General features: G+C 47.0%; 1 protein-coding gene across 2 annotated transcripts; it reads left to right on the forward strand.

Moving 5' to 3' along the window:
- The first annotated feature begins 286 nt into the window (after positions 1-286).
- On the forward strand, positions 287-13,774 carry rexo1 (REX1, RNA exonuclease 1 homolog). 2 transcript variants are annotated; one of them, XM_085387119.1, is made up of 16 exons: positions 287-606; positions 2,053-3,884; positions 3,980-4,081; positions 5,232-5,442; positions 5,529-5,677; positions 5,767-5,904; positions 6,384-6,507; positions 6,647-6,772; positions 7,277-7,417; positions 7,506-7,619; positions 7,761-7,834; positions 10,049-10,159; positions 10,392-10,507; positions 10,602-10,740; positions 11,038-11,158; positions 12,601-13,774. In XM_085387119.1, the coding sequence occupies exons 1-16, from the start codon at positions 417-419 to the stop codon at positions 12,687-12,689; spliced, it is 3,777 nt and encodes a 1,258-aa protein (XP_085243245.1). In that variant the 5' UTR covers positions 287-416; the 3' UTR covers positions 12,690-13,774. The 2 variants fall into 2 exon arrangements, with proteins under 2 accessions (XP_085243245.1, XP_085243244.1); XM_085387118.1 differs by having other exon boundaries at positions 3,977-4,081; positions 12,601-13,773.
- Positions 13,775-19,319: the final 5,545 nt, after the last annotated feature.

A 19,319-nucleotide genomic window follows, 5' to 3' on the forward strand; every position in this document is an offset into this window, starting at 1 on the left:
ACACGGACCATGAAGGGCACATTCAGGTGTTCTGGAATTAGCTTGACTCCGTGTGTTTAAGGTTCTGGACATGTTCGGGGAAATAAATGAATAAATAGCCAACATATTGTCAGCTCCCGTATTATAAACGGAGAAGTGTCCGCCTCAATCCCTTTTCGAGTGGAACAGTGACGGGGTTCGAGGAAAACGGCCGTATATTTGACTCGTTTCTACGCTCGCCGTGTAGCGGAGACGTTACGAGTCGCTGCGAGCCAACCTCACGCGAGATTTCGCTGCTCCTGACCGATTCAACATGGCGCCGTAGGAACGTTGTTATTGTTCCGTCGCTCCTGCTAGCTCTCGCTGTCCGACTAAAACTACGTAGATAAAAAAGGCCGAACGCTTTCGTGCGGGCATGAAAGGAGCATCTGGGGATAATGTTAAGATCCACCGGCTTCTTCCGAGGGATTGACTGTCCGTTTTACGCGGAACACAGCGAGGGCCAAGGCGGCAGGAATGGGTGTAGCAGACCGTACTGTCACTTCAGGCACAGCCAGCAGAGACGGCCGTCCTACGGAGCACCGGCAGATGTTAAAAAGCAGAGAGACCTTCCCTCCGCACACAAAGGTGCTCGGCATTATTCTGTCAGTTACTGAATGGACCTAAATACGTGTTTGCACAGTTTGTAGGACGAGTGTGGAGTGGCACACGGTGCTGTGGACGTGTGGGAACTGGCAAATCACAACCAGAAGCCCTGGCAGACGTGTTATTGTTTATATCGTGGATGCGGAGTACATTAAAAAAAGAAAACCAAACCAACCTTTAAGGACGTGTAAAATAACCGCAGGCAGGAAATTGCAGCAGCGCACATATTCTGATGTACTGCTACAAAATTAGAATATTGCACACATGACTGCACAAAGCGAGGCGTGAAAAACGGGACTGAAGCACCAGATGAGGCGGTCACAGAGCTGTTAATATGAGCTCATGTAAAGCAGTGAGGGCGAAAAATGTTCTACTGCACTTGTAGCAGAAGGTGAGGCGTTCATGACCGATTCGCTCTCCAGTAGCTGTTCTGGTCTCTACAGTGTGTTCAGAGGCGTTAAAAAGACGGTGGCACATTCTCCTCGAAGAATGCTGCTCTGCATCCTACTGGACTTTGTTATATTATATGGTAATAATGAGCATTTCCAAGTAAACATTTAGGTTTTAAAATGGGGGGAAAAGAAAGCAGAAAATGTTTTAATTAAATCTGGGCGCGATCACATTCCCACACTTTGCTCATTCCTTTGCCTGCTCCCTTCTTTTCCTCTTCCCTTCTAGCCCCGTCTTTTACCTGCGCTATTCCCTCCTCTGCACATGCGCAGATCACTTTGTATCCAGTCTGCTCGACCTGAGCTGTGGTCATTTCTAATCCTGTCCATCAGCATCCGGCCACCTTCAGCTCCCAAGCCACACATCATAGCAGGTCTCACTAACATCTACTCGAGCATGCACACGTTTCACTCATCCACCTTCATTCTCCACTGTTACACCTGTCTCCCTCTCATTCATCGTGTATTCTGTCCTGCTTCTACTGACTCTGATTCTTCTTCTCTCCGGAGTGTAGCTCCACCTGCTGCTAACTCTCACATCCACGTCCCTGTGCAGTTCTCCTTAAACCTTTAACGCTTCCATTACAGAGCCTCTGAAGCTTTCTGTGCCATTTGTGTCCATATTTAAACGTCAACTCACGTGGTGATAGTTGTGATTATGCCCTAGTTTAACTTGATCTAGCCAACTGCATCTGATGGGAAGAACTGTATCTCGCTCTCCTTCCATCAGTCTAACAGTGACCTCACCGTCTACAAATATTTGACTACATAAGGCAACAATCATTTCCACAGATTGAGTGAGTGGCCTGTAAATTATTGCAGGAACAGTGAATTTTCTACATACAGGGACAGAGAAACAGCTGCAGTGTGAATGCATCACTTCCTGGTTAATATTTGACGTGCTTAACGAGTTGGTTGTATCCGGTCATTTCTATTTAAAATGCACACAGTAAATGATCACTTTTATTCTTCCCTCCAGATCAAGGCTACGATCCCTTCAATCCTGAAGTAGTGAGACCGCAGGAGCAGCAGAATGGCAAGCCGGCTGCCTCGGGCGACATCAGTGGCGCCTTGGAGCTGGTCAACAAGGCCATCGAGGAGGTCCGGAGTCAGGTGGAGCGGGAGAAGAGGAAGCTCTCTCGGATTGGGGACGAACCGTACAATCCCAGCGAGAACGCCAGCTTGTCTTCGTGCAAGACGGACACGAGTAAAGCGGCGGGTTCGCACTTGGCCTATGATCCCGGGAGTTACCAGATCACATCAGGAGGGTATAATCCCACCCCTGGCTGCAGCAAGTACACCTTGGATTCAGACAATCAGGGGCACAACAGCAACTCTATGGAATATGTTCCCACGTCGCTGAAAAGGCCTTTGTCTCGGACACACTCGCACCAACCTCCTTCTCCTCCTCCTAGCCCAAAGCGTTCGAATAGCACGTCCTCTTCAAAGTGCAAATACACTGTGGATAATTCTAGGCCATCCACGGACATGGAGTACGACCCGCTGTCCAACTACTCGGCTGGAATCGCTGTGAAAAACAAGAGGAGTGAGGGCGCTCGGCCCGTTAGGACAGAAGGCAGCAAGGCGCACAAGCTGTCGGGCTCGGAGTTTTCCGATGAGGACTATGTCGTAGCTGCAAAAAAGCCACGGCAGCAAAGCGTAGACACAAAAAAGTACACCTTCTCTGACTCTGATGGGGAGAGCTCTGGGGCAGAGTATCGCCCCACCTCGCTTAGCAATCTGCAGCAGAGAAAAGCCGCCCACGGCTCAGACTCTTTTGGGAAGGGGAGAAAAGGGAGTGGTGAAAGTTTGCTAAATGCACTGATGCAGAGGAATAAGCAGGACTCTGACACCCAGGAAAATATTAAAAGAAAGGACAGCCCAGAGAAAAAGAAGAAAGAGGGAGGTCAGACTAGTCAGGAGAAAAGTAGCAAGACTGAGAAACTACATAAACTTGAAAAGGGAGCAAACAAATCATCCGGTAGTAAGAGTAGCGTCAGCAGCAGCAGTAAAGACAGAGGGTCGATAAAAAGCTCAAACCAGGATTCGGCGAAAAAGGAGAACAGGAGTCACGACAAGAAAGACGACAGGAAGAACACAGTGAAGGTTAAGACGTCGGATAAAATTCGCAAGGAAAGCAGGGACGAAAAGAAGAGCGACACCAAGTTGAAAACTTTGGATAAAGTGAAAACGGACTCAAGCAAGCAAGATAAACATGCAGAAAACGGCGCGAGGGAAAGCAAGAAGCCGAAAACATCAGACAAGGAAAAGGAACAGAGCAAATATAAAGAGCATCCCCACAAAAACGGGAAGCTCGATGGTATTAGAAGAGAAAAAGATGCGAAAAAAGTTAGCAAAAGCGGTTCTAGCAGCAGTAAAGCGAGCCCATCGAACAGCAAAGATAAAGCGAGGCAAAGCGTCGGCGCTTCGAGTGTAAAGAGACAGAGTTTGAGTCTGAGCCACGCTGATCTGTTTGGAGACGAGAGTCCGGACGAGGCCGAGCAGATGGAGGCGGACTACGACGACGAAACCGAGGAAGTCCTGGTGAGGAAATCTGCCGACGCCTTAAAGAGGACTCGTCTAAACAAGAGGAAAGCGTCGGAGCTGACTCCGTCCTCCTCGGAGGACGAGGGCGACCGCGACGTGGACTGCAGCAGGGCGGGCAGGGACGAGGTTGACGGCGTCAGATTTGACCTGTCCGGTTTCCAGGACGATCTGGACTTTGACTCGGATCCCATGGAGGAGTGTTTGAGGATCTTCAATGAATCCAAAGACGTGAAGAAGGAAGACAAGGGAAGGCAGGCCAAGCAGGTGCTGATGTCTGTCGCGCTTTAGCCGTTTCCTTTTTTTTGCTAATGAATTTCCTTTGATTTCAATAGAAATGTCGTGTTGTGCCCTCTCAGCAGCACTCTAGGGACTCAGAGGAGGAGAAGAGCACAGACAGCACTTTAACCACTCTCTTCCCTGGTCAGAAGAAGAGAGTCTCTCATTTTGTTGCCAAAGGAAATGTAAGTTTCTTCCAGTGTTTTTGTTTTTCCCGTCCTATAATCTCACAGTCAGGACCGGCAGCAGGTGTCTCTGAGGTTGCTCGTTATATAAAGAGTGAGTTTTGTGCACAGTGTCGCACAGAACTACAGTTAATCATCTTACGACCTGCAGGCTTAGTTTAATGCTCATCTTTGATTGGGATATGGAGAAATAACACGTATTGCACAGTGTAACCTTTGACCCGGCTTTTCTTGCTGACGAGTCCAAGGAGACATCTTTAAATGTCTTTGATCAAAACCCTGAAATTTTACTATCATCCGCTGTAAGAAGAAATACAACAAAAACAACATAAAAGCTATAAAGGTTTCAATTTACATGTCCCTAAACTAATGAACTACTTTAAGTAGAGTACTGGCAGTTGAATAGTGCCTCTACCTGTTCCTATAACACCAATAATATTTGCATACTAAACAATAGGTTTTTTATGAGGGGTTAAACTCGATAGAAACACCACAATAGAAATAGAAAAACACGCGGCAGAAGTTTGACACAGCGAGGAAGCTACAGTAAGAGGAGGAACGGGAGGTTCAGGGCTTCTTTGGCTGAGGAGGAGTTCGTCGTTACCACTTGAAGTCAAATGTTTGCGGCTCGTTCACGCTTCTGTTGTCTCTGTTCTTTAAACGCCGGAGTCACGGGGAGGCCAGACAGCAGACCTCGCCTCGACTCCGTGTTATTTCAGTGCAGGTGTGAGTTCAGGAAACGCGGCGGGCGAGGAAGTAAAGAGCGAGAAGGCGATCTGAGGCTGTCGGGGCTTTCCGCTCATGATTTGTCAGTAGTTAGCCAGTAACTGCTCGACTGGGCATTTCCATACCTGTGGTGACAAAATGGTCAGCAACAATTTGGGTGATCTAATCAGCAGGTGTCAGCTGACTTTGAAGTGTAGCTTTTTTTTTGATTGCATCATCAGCTCTGTTCTGAGCAACCAAAATAACATTTTTCAGTTTTTTAATCTAAGAAATAAATTCGGCTTACATGTGGCAACCTGTGAGCTCTAACCTCTGACTCACAGTTTCATAGAGGAACTGCCTCCAGACTGAACTGTAACGGTTTGTGTTGTATGTACGTCAGCGCCTTCACTTTTAGATAAAACTTCCTGTTGTCGTTTTTCAGACTGATGCACCTTCCAGGACTGCGGTGCGGCCGTATAAGAGACCCACGGCCCAGGAGATCTGCTACCAGCGTATGCAGATGGCCCAACAGCAAGCGGCTCAGCTCTCTGCTTCGGTCAAAGCAGCCACACAGGCCTCAAGCCCCAGCTTCTCTGGAGAGAGGAAGAGAATAGCGCACCGTCCTAACCCTCAGATAGCATCCTCCAAAACAAGTACGAGTGGCTCGGTTTTCTTTGCCAAGAGGCAGAAATGGCAAAAATCTAAACGCTGACGTTACGTGTGTGTCTTTCTGATTTAGGTCCCGCAGACACTAAACATGCTGCAGGTCGCGTGTTATCCCCCAGTCACACCCTTCAGAGTGTCAAAGCTCAGACCACAGTCGGTATTTTGTCCAAGACCTCGTCTACCGTCACGCAGAAGAGGGTGGCGCACACACCCACCCTGAAGGTATCCCGAGCTTCCTGTAACCTGATGCGTCGGATAGTTTGCGCACGTGGCTTGAAGTCATTGTTCTCTCTCCGTTTTGACCTTTTCAGAGTACTTCAATGAGGCGTCCTGTCATCCCCACCGAGTTCGGGGCCAAAGTTCCCACCAACATCCGCCAGCGCTACCTCAACACTTTCATCGATGAATGCGTCAAGTTTTGCCCATCGGAGGACGGCGCCTTCCAAATGGCATGAACAGCACATTTGAAACAGCCTAGGCTGTTTTTGTTTTGTATGAACCATAGATGGTGAAAAACATGGACGTCGCTACAAACCTGCATTCTATCTAAAGACCACCAGATGGCGATAGCTGTGGTCCTGTAAAGCCCGTGGGGGAAGCGGCTCACCGAACACTTGTGTGTTCATTTTATGGGCTCAGTCACTCATATCGGGTCATTTTAAATAAAAAATTAGGGCAATTTTAAAAATCTTGATCATATTGTGTATGAAAATGGAACCGCACACTCGTTGCCTCTTTGCATCACTCTTGGTTTTTGAAACCAAAGTGGCGTTGGCGGGGAAACGGTCTTCACAAGGCTTTAAAGCGGGACTTGAGACACCGCCAATGTCGCAGTAGCTACGTCAGTCTTTTCTGCCCTCTGTGGTTCTGATGGTGGATAAAAACCGTTGATGTGCTGCAGCGGTGTAAGCGGAAAGTCTCGTTTCAGGCCCTCGATGAGGAGAAGCTGGTGTACGAGCGCAGTAGCAGTAAGAACATCTACCTCAATGTAGCTGTCAACACGCTAAAGAAGCTCCGGAGCAAGAGCAGCGCCAGTCCGTCTCCCGTCACCAGTAGGTCACCAGTAGGGGTTTCCCATACACGTTACAGTGGAGCTCTTTACATCCACAAACAACAACGTGAGTGCAGCAGAAGTAGCAGGTTCTCCATATACAGTAAACATTTGGTGTTTTTTTTGTGTTTTCCCCGCAGAGGAGCCGGGGTCAGTAGCTAAAAGGAAGCCACAGTCCCACGAAGAAGTTCTGGGAGGTCGTCTTGCTGCCACAACCAGCTTCACTGTAAACAGGACGGGTAAACAGCAGGAGGAGAAACTCATCGGTGAGAGGACGAGTCCGGTTTCACGCCGCTCTTTCTCCGGCCTTGTTAGGAACGTTTCCTTCCTCCTTTTGGTTTGCAGATTAAACATCTGATAAAGTGAAAAGTGCAGGACAGAGAAGCTGAAAGATTCTTTGTGTCAAGCAGAGACTTGTTTACTTGTTGAGGCGCTTTTACTTTAACAGTGAAGCTGTTCAGATGGTCTTGTGACTGTTTACCGCCAGCTACCTGCCCCGTGACCCGACGTCAAATGCAGCGTGTTTACGAGACTTTTTCTAAAGGGATTATTCACTGATCAGCAGCAACTAATAAATCCTGTGATATGTTTATAGAGCAGTAGGTAATTCAATTGAATCAGCTGTGGTGGAAATAATCATTAGATGTAACCTCAGATCGTCTGAGCTCATCTCGAGAAGAATCGCAGTCGCGTTCAACGATTGCAGCCGTCGTCGTGAGTTTTCAGCGTCTGTGCAAAGACGTCATTTAGGTGTGTGCGTCTCCCTGCAGGAGCCACACTGTACAGGAAGATGAAGGCGTACCTGATGACAGAGGAGCAGCTCCAGCAGCACGGATACCCGCGGCCGAACCCCGAGGCCGCCGGCAAGGCCGTCGTTTACAACCAGCCCGAGAAGAAGGGCGTCGCAGACCGTGAGTGACGCTCCCGCTTCTCCCTTAATCGCTGTTAAACTGTGAATTCATGTTAACAGCAATATGAACGTGATCTGCTCTTCTGCAGCGTTTAGCAAGATATGCTGTCGATGCGGCGCAGAGTATAAGGTCAACGTCAACGGCAGCTGCGTGCGGAAGGAGGAATGCAGCTTTCACTGGGGACGTTTGCGCAGACACAAAGGTGCGTTTGCTTTATTCATCAGAAGAGCATCCCCATCAGTCTCCCAGTCGGCACCTCAGCCATCTTTGCCTTTCCCTTCTGCTTCTCATTCACTTTCTTTCATTTATTTTTATCTGCTCCTGTCTGTCTCCTCTCTTCAAGTTGCTGGAGGCTGGGAGACCAACTACAGCTGCTGTGCTGCAGCTGTGGGCGCTCCAGGCTGCCAAACGGCCAAGGTACCCTTAAAAGAAAGCACTACATAACAGGACAGCACACTCCCCATCTACATGTATTAATACTCCGTGTATTTAATACAACACTGTAAAGACTGAAATATCTTCTATATGTGGCTTTTTGGACCTTTCTTCATTCCTTTGGCAGAATTGCTCCATCTCATACAGGTTGGAGGGGAGCACTGGTTTTCTTCCGTTTCCAGTTCCTTCTACAGGTGCTTGATTGGTCCTGAGCTGGGACACTCTTGTGGTTTCTTGCTGGTGTGTTTCAGGTGTCTTGTTTAAGTTTCTTCTTCTGGGCCTGAAATCTTCGCTCAGACACTCTGTAGCTTCCTGCGTCCACCTTCACGTCTCTCACCTCGGGTCCCCTTCGCAGGAAAACATCAGCGTTGTGCAAAACTGTACCAACTGTATTCATGAACTAATGCTAGGCGCTCTGCGTCATCAACATACGCCTTTGGGAACTTTAACAAAATAGATCAGCCGTTGTTTCAGACCGCAGGACTTTTTCTTCTCGTGGCCTGAGTCGCCTACATCGAGCTGCCTTTCAGCCACTGGCAGCAGGCTGTTCATGCTGTCCTGTGTCTTCACTGTGAGAAGTGTTTGCTCTGATTTTTCCCGTGGAGCTGTGACCAAGACGTTTCGTCCCACATTAGTCAGATCCAGGACCGTTAATGTTTCCCATCATTGTCTTTTTTAATGTTGCAGAGATTTTCTTAACATCCTCACATCTGCGCTTTGACACAATCTTGTCTCACAGGTGTGACGACAACACCAATCGGGCATAACATTATGATTGTCTCTTCACCGCGGCGCCGGCTAATTTAGGGAGCAGTGAGCATTTTGTTGTGTCAGAAGCAGGAAAAATGATGAAGTGTAAAGATGTGAGTGAGTTTGACGGGGGCTGCATGACTGGGTCAGAGCATCTCCAAACTGCAGCTCTCGTGGGTGTTTTGGGTCTGGAGGAGTCAGCATCTATCAAAGGTGGAGGAAGGAACAGCGGTGGATCAGCGACAGGGTGATTGATGTATGTGGGGACTGAAGGCGGCCCGCCTGGTCTGAGTGACTTTAAAGGGTGTGTTGCTAACATCTTGGTCTGAAGCATCATAAACCTGACAGCTAAAAACGGTTTAAAGTAATAAAGTGTGCATAGATGTGTATAAAGTGCAGGTATGAAAGCACCTGATAAAAAGAGCAGGCGTGCACGTTCAGTTTCTTTTCTTTGTTTTTCTGTCTGAATGTCAGTAAAGTTTTCACCTTTGAAGACAGATTCCTCGTTTGTGTCTAAACTTGGCTGTAACTGAGAGAAATAACAAGGAAGCAGCAAAGTGCCAGTCGTGATAAGAACTGGTTTGTGGTCATGGTGCAAAGAATCCTGCACATTGCACATCTCCTGCCGATGACCTTTCCGTGACCTAAACGCAAACTCGCAAGGTCGAGAAAAGACGAGAAGAAGATTTCTTGCTGAGAGCCGCGTTGTTCAGAATCTACTCGCACAAAAGTACCTGATAACACGCCGACGGACGTGTTTGATGAGAGTCCGCTTTGTTAAAACTACAACGTCCTGCAGATGGACTACAAAGGTGCATCTTAGATAGGCGGAAAGCACAACTTCGTTACCGGGGTTGGAGTTACTCGTTGCAGCTGTTCATCCTGCTGCACCTCCGGCCTTCATTAAGGCTTCTCTGCGATGCCTCCAGCTTTTTAACTGACGGCATAAATCATACAAGCTCATAATCTTGATTTATTAAGTCTCACCCAAGGCAACAACTTCATAAGACGTGGATTTTATTAAAGCAGCGTCGTGTTCAGAGTTCAGCGGTGGGTTAGAGGTCGGTTCAGAGTGAGATGGACACGAGTCACTCATGGTTTCAGTTGATGTGTTGAATCACAGCAGGGCGCTGCATCGATTCGACCTGCGGGACGGAAACACCGAAGCCCCTTTGCTTAATATCTGGAGAATTTAACCAGCTCTCATTACGGCTGCAGTGCAGCTGCCTCCAGGTCGTTTCACTCAGAGACTTTTGTATCGTCCTGCTCTTATCTAGCAATGGATTAGCAGGAGTTGATAAAAAGCCAGCACACTCGGGGACTGATCTGCTCTTTATAGAGGTCGAATTGACCTTTTTAATACCTTATGTTACATGTATCCCTGTTTATTTACATATGTACATATTACTAAGTTTATCAGACCTAAAACGGTTCCTGTCCCCACAGCAACACGTTCAGGACGGGCGTAAAGAATCACTGGACGGCTTCGTGTCGACCTTCAGCAAACCTCTGCCTCCAGATGGAAACGCAGGGGTGTTTGCTCTGGACTGTGAGATGGTGAGTTCACCACCATCTTCAGTTTTGTGCGTTTTTATAGTTAATTTATTGAGTTTATTGTTGATTTATACGTAGTTTCACCTGTGAAAACTTGGCAAATAATTATGCTTTTATGCTTTTTTTGTTACTTATATGTTTGCTAAATAAAATCTTTATTTCAAAGAGAGTCTCTTGTGTAGAAATGATGTTGTTTCTTGTCATTTATTCATTTTTCCCTCACCTGTGGAAACAGTGTTACACAAAGCAGGGTCTGGAGCTGACCAGGGTGACGGTCATCGACTCAGAGATGAAAGTCATCTACGACACGTTTGTGAAACCTGAAAGCAAAGTGGTGGACTACAACACGCGGTGAGTCCTGAGACAATATATCAGCCGGCTTTTGCTGCTTAACTAAACCAACAGTGATCTCGGGTCTGATTTTGATCTCGTGTGTGACTCACAGGTTTTCGGGTGTAACGGCGGAGGATCTGGAGAGCGCCGCCATCACCCTGAGAGACGTTCAGGCCGTGCTGCTCTCCATGTTCAGCGCTGAATCCATCCTGATAGGACACAGCCTGGAGAGCGACCTGCTCGCTCTGAAAGTGAGTCGCTTCTTCACTGCAGAAAATGTAAAGCAGTTTCATTTTTCCTTTTTCCCCTTCAGCCGTCCACCCAGCTGTGCAGGTTTCCTGAAAGTCTTGTGAATATCATAACTCGAACAGGATTTTATATCGTGTGTGCATCTGCTTGGAGGGTGAGAGGTAGCGCTGGTGGAGGACGTCCTCCCTCTGCTTAAAATGTATTAACTTAACCCCACGAGGTTTACCAAACGGTCACTGCAGTGAGTTTTTTAAAAGCTATGATGTCACAGCGTGGGTGCTTTCCTCTCTGGATTGCAGCTCATCCACAGCTCGGTTGTAGACACGGCCATCGTGTTTCCTCACCGCCTTGGTTTGCCCTACAAGCGTGCCTTGAAGAACTTGATGGCTGATCACCTCAAACGCATCATCCAGGACAACGGTGAGAACGATGTCATTGATTTCTTTGTAATTCTTCATAAAAATTGAGCACCGCAAACACCGGTGTTTCTCAGCAGCATCTAAACTGATCTGTGTGGAAAATGACATGAATGTTGTTTGAATTGCTCCGATTTAGTTTGGACGTTTTTGGAAAATTAGGAATGGGGGTGGAGCCTGTGAGGGCTGCGATGTGCACGGTGTCACACACGGTGTTTCAGGATGAAAAGAGTAAATTGCTGGTAAATCTTTAGGGGAGGACGGCTCTTCAGATGGATGCTGCTCCAGTCATTTTATGAAGTGGGTGAAATAATAGTTAAATGATTCAATTATAACAGCAGTTTCATGGGAATGTAGTAAACCTGGAGGGTCCAATAAAATGAAAGTGAGCAGCTATAAATTTAAACTCATGAGTGGAAGCTCATCTCACACAAGTTTTAATTCTGCTGGTGAAAAAGACAAAGTGCTTCAGGTCTAACTGATGTGACTGCAGTGTGACCGTGTCACCAGCAGATGTCGCTGCAGAAGCCCGAGTGTTTGGGGAGAAATCTGTGTTTTTGACCTGAAATACAAACGTCCGTCTACGACAGCAACAGCTTCACGTCCTCAGTCATCCAGGTCACGGTGGCAAGAAGGCACCTGGACTTTGTTTTGTTGGTAAAGGCTTTTCAGCAAAGAGGCTTCTTCATGTCTGAACACTTGGTGTTCACAAACCAAAAAGAAGTCCACTTGCCTTCATTCCAAGTACTCAAGACTCTTATTTGTCCACTGTGAACGACCATCTTTGAACAGAGGGCGGGGCCTATGACACCAACTGTCTGCCATCGATAATCCAGTTCTGAGATCCTTCCCAGACGCCTCAACGCCCACTCACATCCTGGGCCCTTTGACCTCAGGAAATCACATGATAGGGTGGGGCCAGGTTTCCCAATGGGTTCACCTGAAACCCTGGCTGATTGTGACCCACACCCGTGTTCACACCTTGGCTCGTGTGATTAGGTAGAGGATCATTAGGGGGTCCGTTGTCCCTCTTGGTGATTTACTCCCACAGAGCTTAAACTCTCCACCATTTGACCTTAGAACTGAAGAAGCTTCTCGGATGAGAGGTGAAACGTCTTCAAGCAGGTTAAACAAGTCCAGACGCTTTTCTCTCCAAGCTCCTTAGACTACGATGACCTGGATGACTGAGAACCTTCACAGAGACTCTTATTTTTGCTGTTCTTCTAGCAGATTTTCATCCTGGCCTTCAGTCATGAGTCAGTTGACTTTCTTTGAAGAGCTGCTTAAAGGGATTATTTTACTCATTAAAGTCACTTTACATGTGTTGAGAAGTTCTGAGAGCTCTTTGCCTCCGCTAGCTTCAATGACGGGCAACGTAGGAACAAATGGGGCTTAAAAAGAAGACGATGTTACTTCTTTGTTTGTAACTTGTGCGTGTCTTTTCAGTGGAGGGCCACGATTCGAGCGAAGATGCAACTGCCTGCATGGAGCTGATGATCTGGAAGATCAAGGAAGACGCAAAGGTCAAAAGATGACCTCTGACCCCTCTGCTCTGTTCTTCAGTATGATTTCCTGCTTTCATGCTGGTTGCAGGCGGACAGAAGTTCAGGAGGAATGCACTTGCTCTCACTAAGAACCTGTGGTCAGAGGAACGGGGGAGGCGGGGCGAGGGGGGGGGGGGGGGGGGGGCGTTGAGCAGAGTTTGACATTTTAATCAGTAAAAGGCTGAGAGGTGATGATGATGATGAGAGGAGCTCGGTGATGATGCTGTCTACTGTGTTTGAGATGCGAGCTGTCAGCCCCCCTCAAAGCAATAGGAGCCTCGATTAACCATGTTTTCACTCGCGGATTTTTCTTCAGTTCTAAATAATGTAAGTTAACACATATTTCTGTTTAAGGCCTCAAACCTACTCATAATTAAAAACCGCTCCACGGGAGAACTAGTTAGAAAGTCGGGTCGTTGTCCACTGAACGTTAGGAATTATTATGATATTCATGGCAGGCTGTACCTTCGGCCTAAATTGCACTATAGAAATGCTCTTGTTGTTTAGGGCCCAAGTCTGAGTACCTCATGTGTGTCGTAACGAACGATGTGTTACTTGTTCTTAGTTACATTTAGGTGCTTTCAGCCGTGTAAATGCGCTTCTTCGCGTGGCACCTAGTTTCCTGTCGCTGGCGCTCTGTTTATACGGCGTTTCTAACAGAGATCGTTTTGTCGGTTGCCTCTCAAACCTGAGAAATACTTGATTGTGTCGGAGGGCAGAAAACAAAATAAAGTCAGCCTGTTTGGTTTGGTGTAGCTGAAGGATTCTCTGTGTTTTAGTGTCCAGGCACAACAGTGACGATCCACCGCTGTCTCTGCGTGAAGTAGAACCACAGGAATAGTCGTGCCAGCAGGTGTGACTTTGTTTTTCCTCCGTAAAATGACTCAATTATGTTCAGTTGTTGAACTAAGCCTTGGTTGTTAACAGCAAACAAATCTCCGTTTAGTGAGCATCAGCGAACCTGTGCTGTTTATGTTGGAAATGACTGAAAAACTACCAGTGCTGTAAATAAGCAGTTTTCCTTTTGTATTCTTTTTTTTTTTTTTTTTTTTGGTGGTTTATCTTTTTCTATTAAAATCTATTAGTTTAAACTAAATGTTGCTCTGATTTCTGGCTCCATACACACCCGTACACCTGCCCGTCATGAATCCTGTGCTGTCCTTTCCTAATGCTCCTGTCATCGTAACACACCCACGTCACCAAGCAAAATGAATCCAGTGAAATTCCCAGTCGGGAACCGGCCAACACCCAGGGAACGTGGTAGAGCGGGACGCTGGTGGGAACTCTGTGCAGCTGACGTCTGGGCAGAAATGATGTCATCGAGTCACGTCGACATCGCGTTTCCAGCAGCTGAGTGTTTCAGGAGGCGGACCCAGCATTGGGGTGGTGGAACAAAAATTAAACTTGCAGTGTCCTAAAAATATAAAAGTTACTTAAGCTTACTTACTTTTAGGAGTCAGTTCATGTGAAGATGAGACTTGTGAAACTTCTCCTGTTGCTGTTGAATTGAGTGTGACACCTGTGATTCCTCTTATTTCTTTTAAGGCTGTTATTTAGAAGAACCCCTCTGTGAACTAGAAGTGCTGTTCTCTGAATAACAGTCAGACCTCGACATGATTTTTGGCCTAAAGAAGTTTGATTGCGAGGTTCCTCTCCCCTTTAGTCCAACCAGAGGTGGCTCCTACATCACAGAAGATCTATTCTCAGGCCTCACGTGTCGCACTGGTTTAAGTATCCGGTTGAACCACTTGTGACATCACTATTTAGTGTTAAACTGAACACACACACACCTTTCAGTGCAGCAAAGCTTAAACTTCCAACACATAATATTCTCAATCCTGTATTTTTTCCATAAAGGGGACTTTAAAGTGTGATACAGGATGTTTTCATTATTGTGCGTTTTCTCGAGCAATGTCTCATTTTAAGCTTGATTTAACAAACTGAGCTCGACATTTCGACAGACAGGGAAGAAAGAAATCATTTCCATGATCTCTCGAGCTGCTGAAAAGAACTTAAAAACAATGGTAAATGTAAATATTGCTTTACTTGTCCCTAAGGACCCCAAAGCACTTTACACAACCAGTCATCCACCCACTGGTGATGGCAGCTACATTGTAGCCACAGCCACCCTGGGGCGCACTGACAGAGGCGAGGCTGCCGGACACTGGCACCATTGGGCCCTCTGACCACCACCAGTAGGCAACGGGGGAAGCGTCTTGCCCAAGGACACAACGACCGAGACTGTCCGAGCCGGGGCTCGAACCGCAAACCTTCCAATTACGAGGCGAACTCCCAACTCTTGAGCCACAATCACCCCAGGAAAAAGGAAAGTTTCCTGCTTAAAGTTTGCAGCAAAGTTGCTAAAATGAGTTCAAACAGCGAGGGGCCACTTCCACTTGGATCCGTCACACAGGTGCTGTTTGTGTGCACAGCAAGTGCTCGAACTTTAGATTTTGCAGATTCTTGCTGAATTCTTGCCGCTCTGGACTTTTAACTTGTCGTGGGTCTCTGCCGTTGTTCAGATCAGAGGACTTCTTCCACCGCAGCTGCACAAATGCTTTGTGACAGTGTGACAGCTTTTTCTCGGGACAGGCCCGGGCCTCTTGCAGGCTATATGTCCCTTTAAAACAGCAGGTGCAGCCGGTTTAAACTCTCCTCTCTCCAGCAGATGTGTAAATCGTAAAAAAAAAAAAAAAAAGATAAGAGAGAAATGCTAAACTGTGAGGCCCATCCTTTCTTCAGTGTGTTTGCCTATTAAGCTCCTCCCGTCACATGTCAGTATGCATTTCCCCAGGCCGGGCCACGGACCCCAGGTATTAAAAGAGCCAGTTAGCAGGGATCAATACCTACACAATGTTCCAGTGACAGGGAGGGGCCTTCCTAGTGTTTATTGAGTGTTCCAGAGATTTCGAACATGTGGAGCAAAGCAGCTTAGAGGGGTCGTCTTCATTATCAAATTCGATCAGTGCCTCTCTTTCTCTGTCCCCCGTGATCACCTTTGACTGGTGGTGGTGGGAGGAGGGGGAAGCTGCAGGCCGGGACCCCAAAAGTGACCACATGCTGAGAGACGGAGGGCTGCATTATCTCTGAGAGGAGCAAAGGAACACTTTACTGCCCACATCGTGCATGGACTTAAAACTGACGTTGGAGTTTATCGAGTCTGTAATCGATAAGTCGTTAACAATAAATGATTGAGCTGCTACAGCTTTGCTCGTGGACCTTTGCTTCCATGGTGCAACCTGGAGCCAAGTGCTCGTAGGCTGTAAATAGCGATCACTTTCATCATCGATGTACAAAAACTGACACACTCGGATGTCTCGTTTGGTTAGATGCACAAATCAGAACTTCAAAAATATTAGTGAGAAAGATCCCAAACATACTGGCAACACAGAGGAAAAAAGGAGGGTGGATGGTTAAATGGAAAAGACTGACCTCGGGGAAAAAGAGGAACGAGAAAACATGCGCACAAATGGAGACTTTGGAGCAGGGATGTCAAAATCTTTTCACATCATGGACCAGACCAGTGCAAGACCTTTAACTAAGCATTGAATCCTGAGATGTCTTAATACAAGAACAAAAGTTCAATTTCAACAGCACATCTGGGTTTTTCATTGCTGAGGCTGCCTTGTATTTATAAAACACAAGGTTTTTATTAATATGTAGCTGCCTCCACCAGTGTGTGAATGTGAGAGTGAATGAATAGTGGCATTGTAAAGCGCTTTGGGTGCCTTGAAAAGCGCTATATAAATCCAATCCATTATTATTATTATATGCTGATTTTTCATTTATTAAATTTTTTGCTTTTACTGTGGAACCACCAAAAAAGGTTCAATTGTAAATAGTTCAAATACCTGGCTTTTACACTTAACTACTTTGGTATCATATTTATTGCAACAGCAGCTGTAAAACCTATAAAAAAAATACAGTTAAAAATTCCAAATCTATGCCTTCCTTCGTATTTCTCAAAGCCTTCGAGGAGGCCGGATTGGAGTCTTTACTGGGCCACTTCGGGCCCACAAGCCTTCTGTTTGACATCCCTGTCCTAGACTACATTAAAACTTCATAAATGGTCTACACAAGCACGCTGCTCCCCCTGTTCCTCCATCAGGTCACTCACTCTCTGGACTTCTTTAGCAGCGGTTGCCTGTGTAAAGTATTCGCTCCTCATTGGTGCGTACGGGCTTCAAACTCCTTTAAAAGTGCAGCAAAATCACTATTTACACAGATTTTATTGTCACTGGGTTTAAGACCCACTGAGTTTCCCCTCTGTTGGTCTGACTTCACCCCTGCTCCCCTGTGTAGCATGCTGCGGGTGCCCTTGACCCCGGGGACACACACAGCTGCCCGTCCCTCCCTGCCTGTCTTTAATCTATAGCTCCAATTAGGAGACTGATCTTTACTGAGCCCCTTATTGATCAGCTGGTGTGGCTGCTTATTACCGTGCTCCCAGGGGCTGCAGAGGACATCACAGTAAGATAACGGGACTCGAATTGCACTTTAATTGTTGTAAAGCAGAAGTTATTCAGGTCTGCTGGATTTCTTAGTGTGTGTGAAAGTTTGCTTGTAGCTGTCATAACTCATCTCCTCACTGCCTTTTCTGAGCCGCAGTGTGTATATTTGAGCTTTTCGTGTGTGTTTGCAGCCAGGTCAATGTCACTCTAAGCCCCGAGTGTCATAGTCAGTGTCAGGCCTCAGCGTGATCCTGGCACTCACAGGGACTTAAGAGGACCGACCGACCCGCCGCCGCCGCTCTCCCAGTCCCCCCTCAGGTCAAAGGCCAGCGGGCCCTATCGATTCCCCCGAGTGTTGTGCAGAAGTCTTTAGATCCTCTGCTCTCCCTTCTTCTGCACACATGCTCCCGGACTCTTACCCCCCCTTCAAAAGGCCTCCCAATTGTATTTTGCGCGCCAATCGATCCATTCGGTGTCCGAGGGGGCCGTCCTTTAAGATAACTGACAACTACAAAGGTCCCGTCCTGACAGGCCCTTGTCAATACAAATTAGTACTATTGATAAGCAATTAAAGAAAGACTGGGCCACTATATAAAACATCTGTTAAACAGGAGGCATTAACATCTTACTGACCAAATAAAAAGAAGCAGAAGATGACGAAAAGCACGGCTCCAAAACCAAAACAAACAGGAGGCGAGCGCACGCCTGAAATCGATCAAAAGCCGAGATCATTTACTCTAGTTTTGTTTTTTTCTGCAAAATATTTGACAGTTTGTCGGTGGGAGGCTCACAGGTTTCCCCCCTAAACTCAACTAAGATGTACCTGCACATGTGATGTGACAATAAAAGTGATTTGATTTGATTTGATTTGAGATGCACAAGTTAAAAACAGGATTTGGGACCTCACAGCTGGTTTGGAGGACCAGTCCTGATGAGACTGCACTCTCACTGGTGAAGGACCCACATTTTGAACTTTAAGGGGAGCACTGGCTGGTTTAATAAGTTATATTCAAAAGTTTTTCTCTTTGAACATTCTTGGCTTTAAACCATGGATTATGTCATTTTCTCCACACCCAAAAAGTTGTTCCTGTTAATGATTTCTAAAGCGAATATTAACCGCTACCATTAACACCTCCTAGTAAAGGCTGACTTATTAGCTTTGTCTGAATTGACTTATCCCCTGACTAACACACACAGCCTGCTGTGTGTTTGAAGCAGCGTGTGAAGTATGTACGAGCACTAATGTCATGTTTGGTGACACCGAGCAGGATGGAAACTGTAAACCGTTCACACCATCATTTTCTTATTGGGAGCAGAGCAGCAAGGTCCCTGTAATTCCCTCTGCTATGTGACAACAGTTATTAAACCTGCATAACACCTGCTCGGCGATGAGGCTGTTGTCAGTGCCGTGACTCGGCCTTTTGTCTTCTATTCGCCGTAATCCACACATGTGTAAGTGGATCCTCTAAGAGCAGGATAACTCCTCTTAAGTGGTCTTAAACTCTACAGGAGGAGCTGAAATCCACTAACTTCTCATTTACCTCTGCACTCCGGTCCTCGAGGCAAAAGCAGTTTTTACCTCGGTGATGGGACGGTACCCTCTCTCAGACAGCATTCACATAAACACAGATGAAATACGGCGACAGCGTCGGTTAAAGGTCACTGGGTGTTGAGAGTTTAAAGACGCTAAATGAAGCGCCTCGCTTGTGTCGATGGGTAGGTGGTGAACCCGGACGAGCCCTGCCGGCCCGCAGAAGGGGGAAATGAACCGGAGTGGGGGTGGGTGGGCAAGCGAGGGGGGCTCGTGAGTGAGTCGGTGGTGGCTGCTCTGGGATGGGGAGGGTCACACACAAGCACACTCTTTGTGTGCCTCTAATCCCCCCAGCCAACACAGCTTTGGCCAGGTTTCATCATGAAAGTGCCATGAAATAACTACTTTTTTTCTCTCCTCGCAGTAAATCTCCCCTAATCCTGCGGGCTGTGGAGACAAAGGCCTCCGGGACCTAATCCTGGAGCTTTTAGTGGGGCTGAGGGGCTGGCTGACAGAGCCTCTTCTAAATGACTTATTTCTATCGGACACTAATATAGCCTGACAGCCAAGAACAGTGAAAGGAGAAGAGGGAAAAACACAGGGAAGAGAGGAGCACAAACATTTTCACATATTTTGGAA

This window comes from Rhamphochromis longiceps, linkage group LG17, assembly GCF_057381845.1.
Source record: "Rhamphochromis longiceps isolate RC_006_pf linkage group LG17, R_longiceps_female_GT1.1, whole genome shotgun sequence".
In the NCBI taxonomy this organism is placed as follows: domain Eukaryota; kingdom Metazoa; phylum Chordata; class Actinopteri; order Cichliformes; family Cichlidae; genus Rhamphochromis; species Rhamphochromis longiceps.

Bases quoted from the DNA above. Each gene is read 5' to 3' on its own strand.
- rexo1 (XM_085387118.1), top strand. From the start codon at position 417: ATGTTAAGATCCACCGGCTTCTTCCGAGGGATTGACTGTCCGTTTTAC. The intron at 607-2,052 runs GTGCTCGGCATT...TCTTCCCTCCAG, and splicing joins CCTTCCCTCCGCACACAAAG to ATCAAGGCTACGATCCCTTC. The intron at 4,082-5,231 runs GTAAGTTTCTTC...GTCGTTTTTCAG, and splicing joins ATTTTGTTGCCAAAGGAAAT to ACTGATGCACCTTCCAGGAC.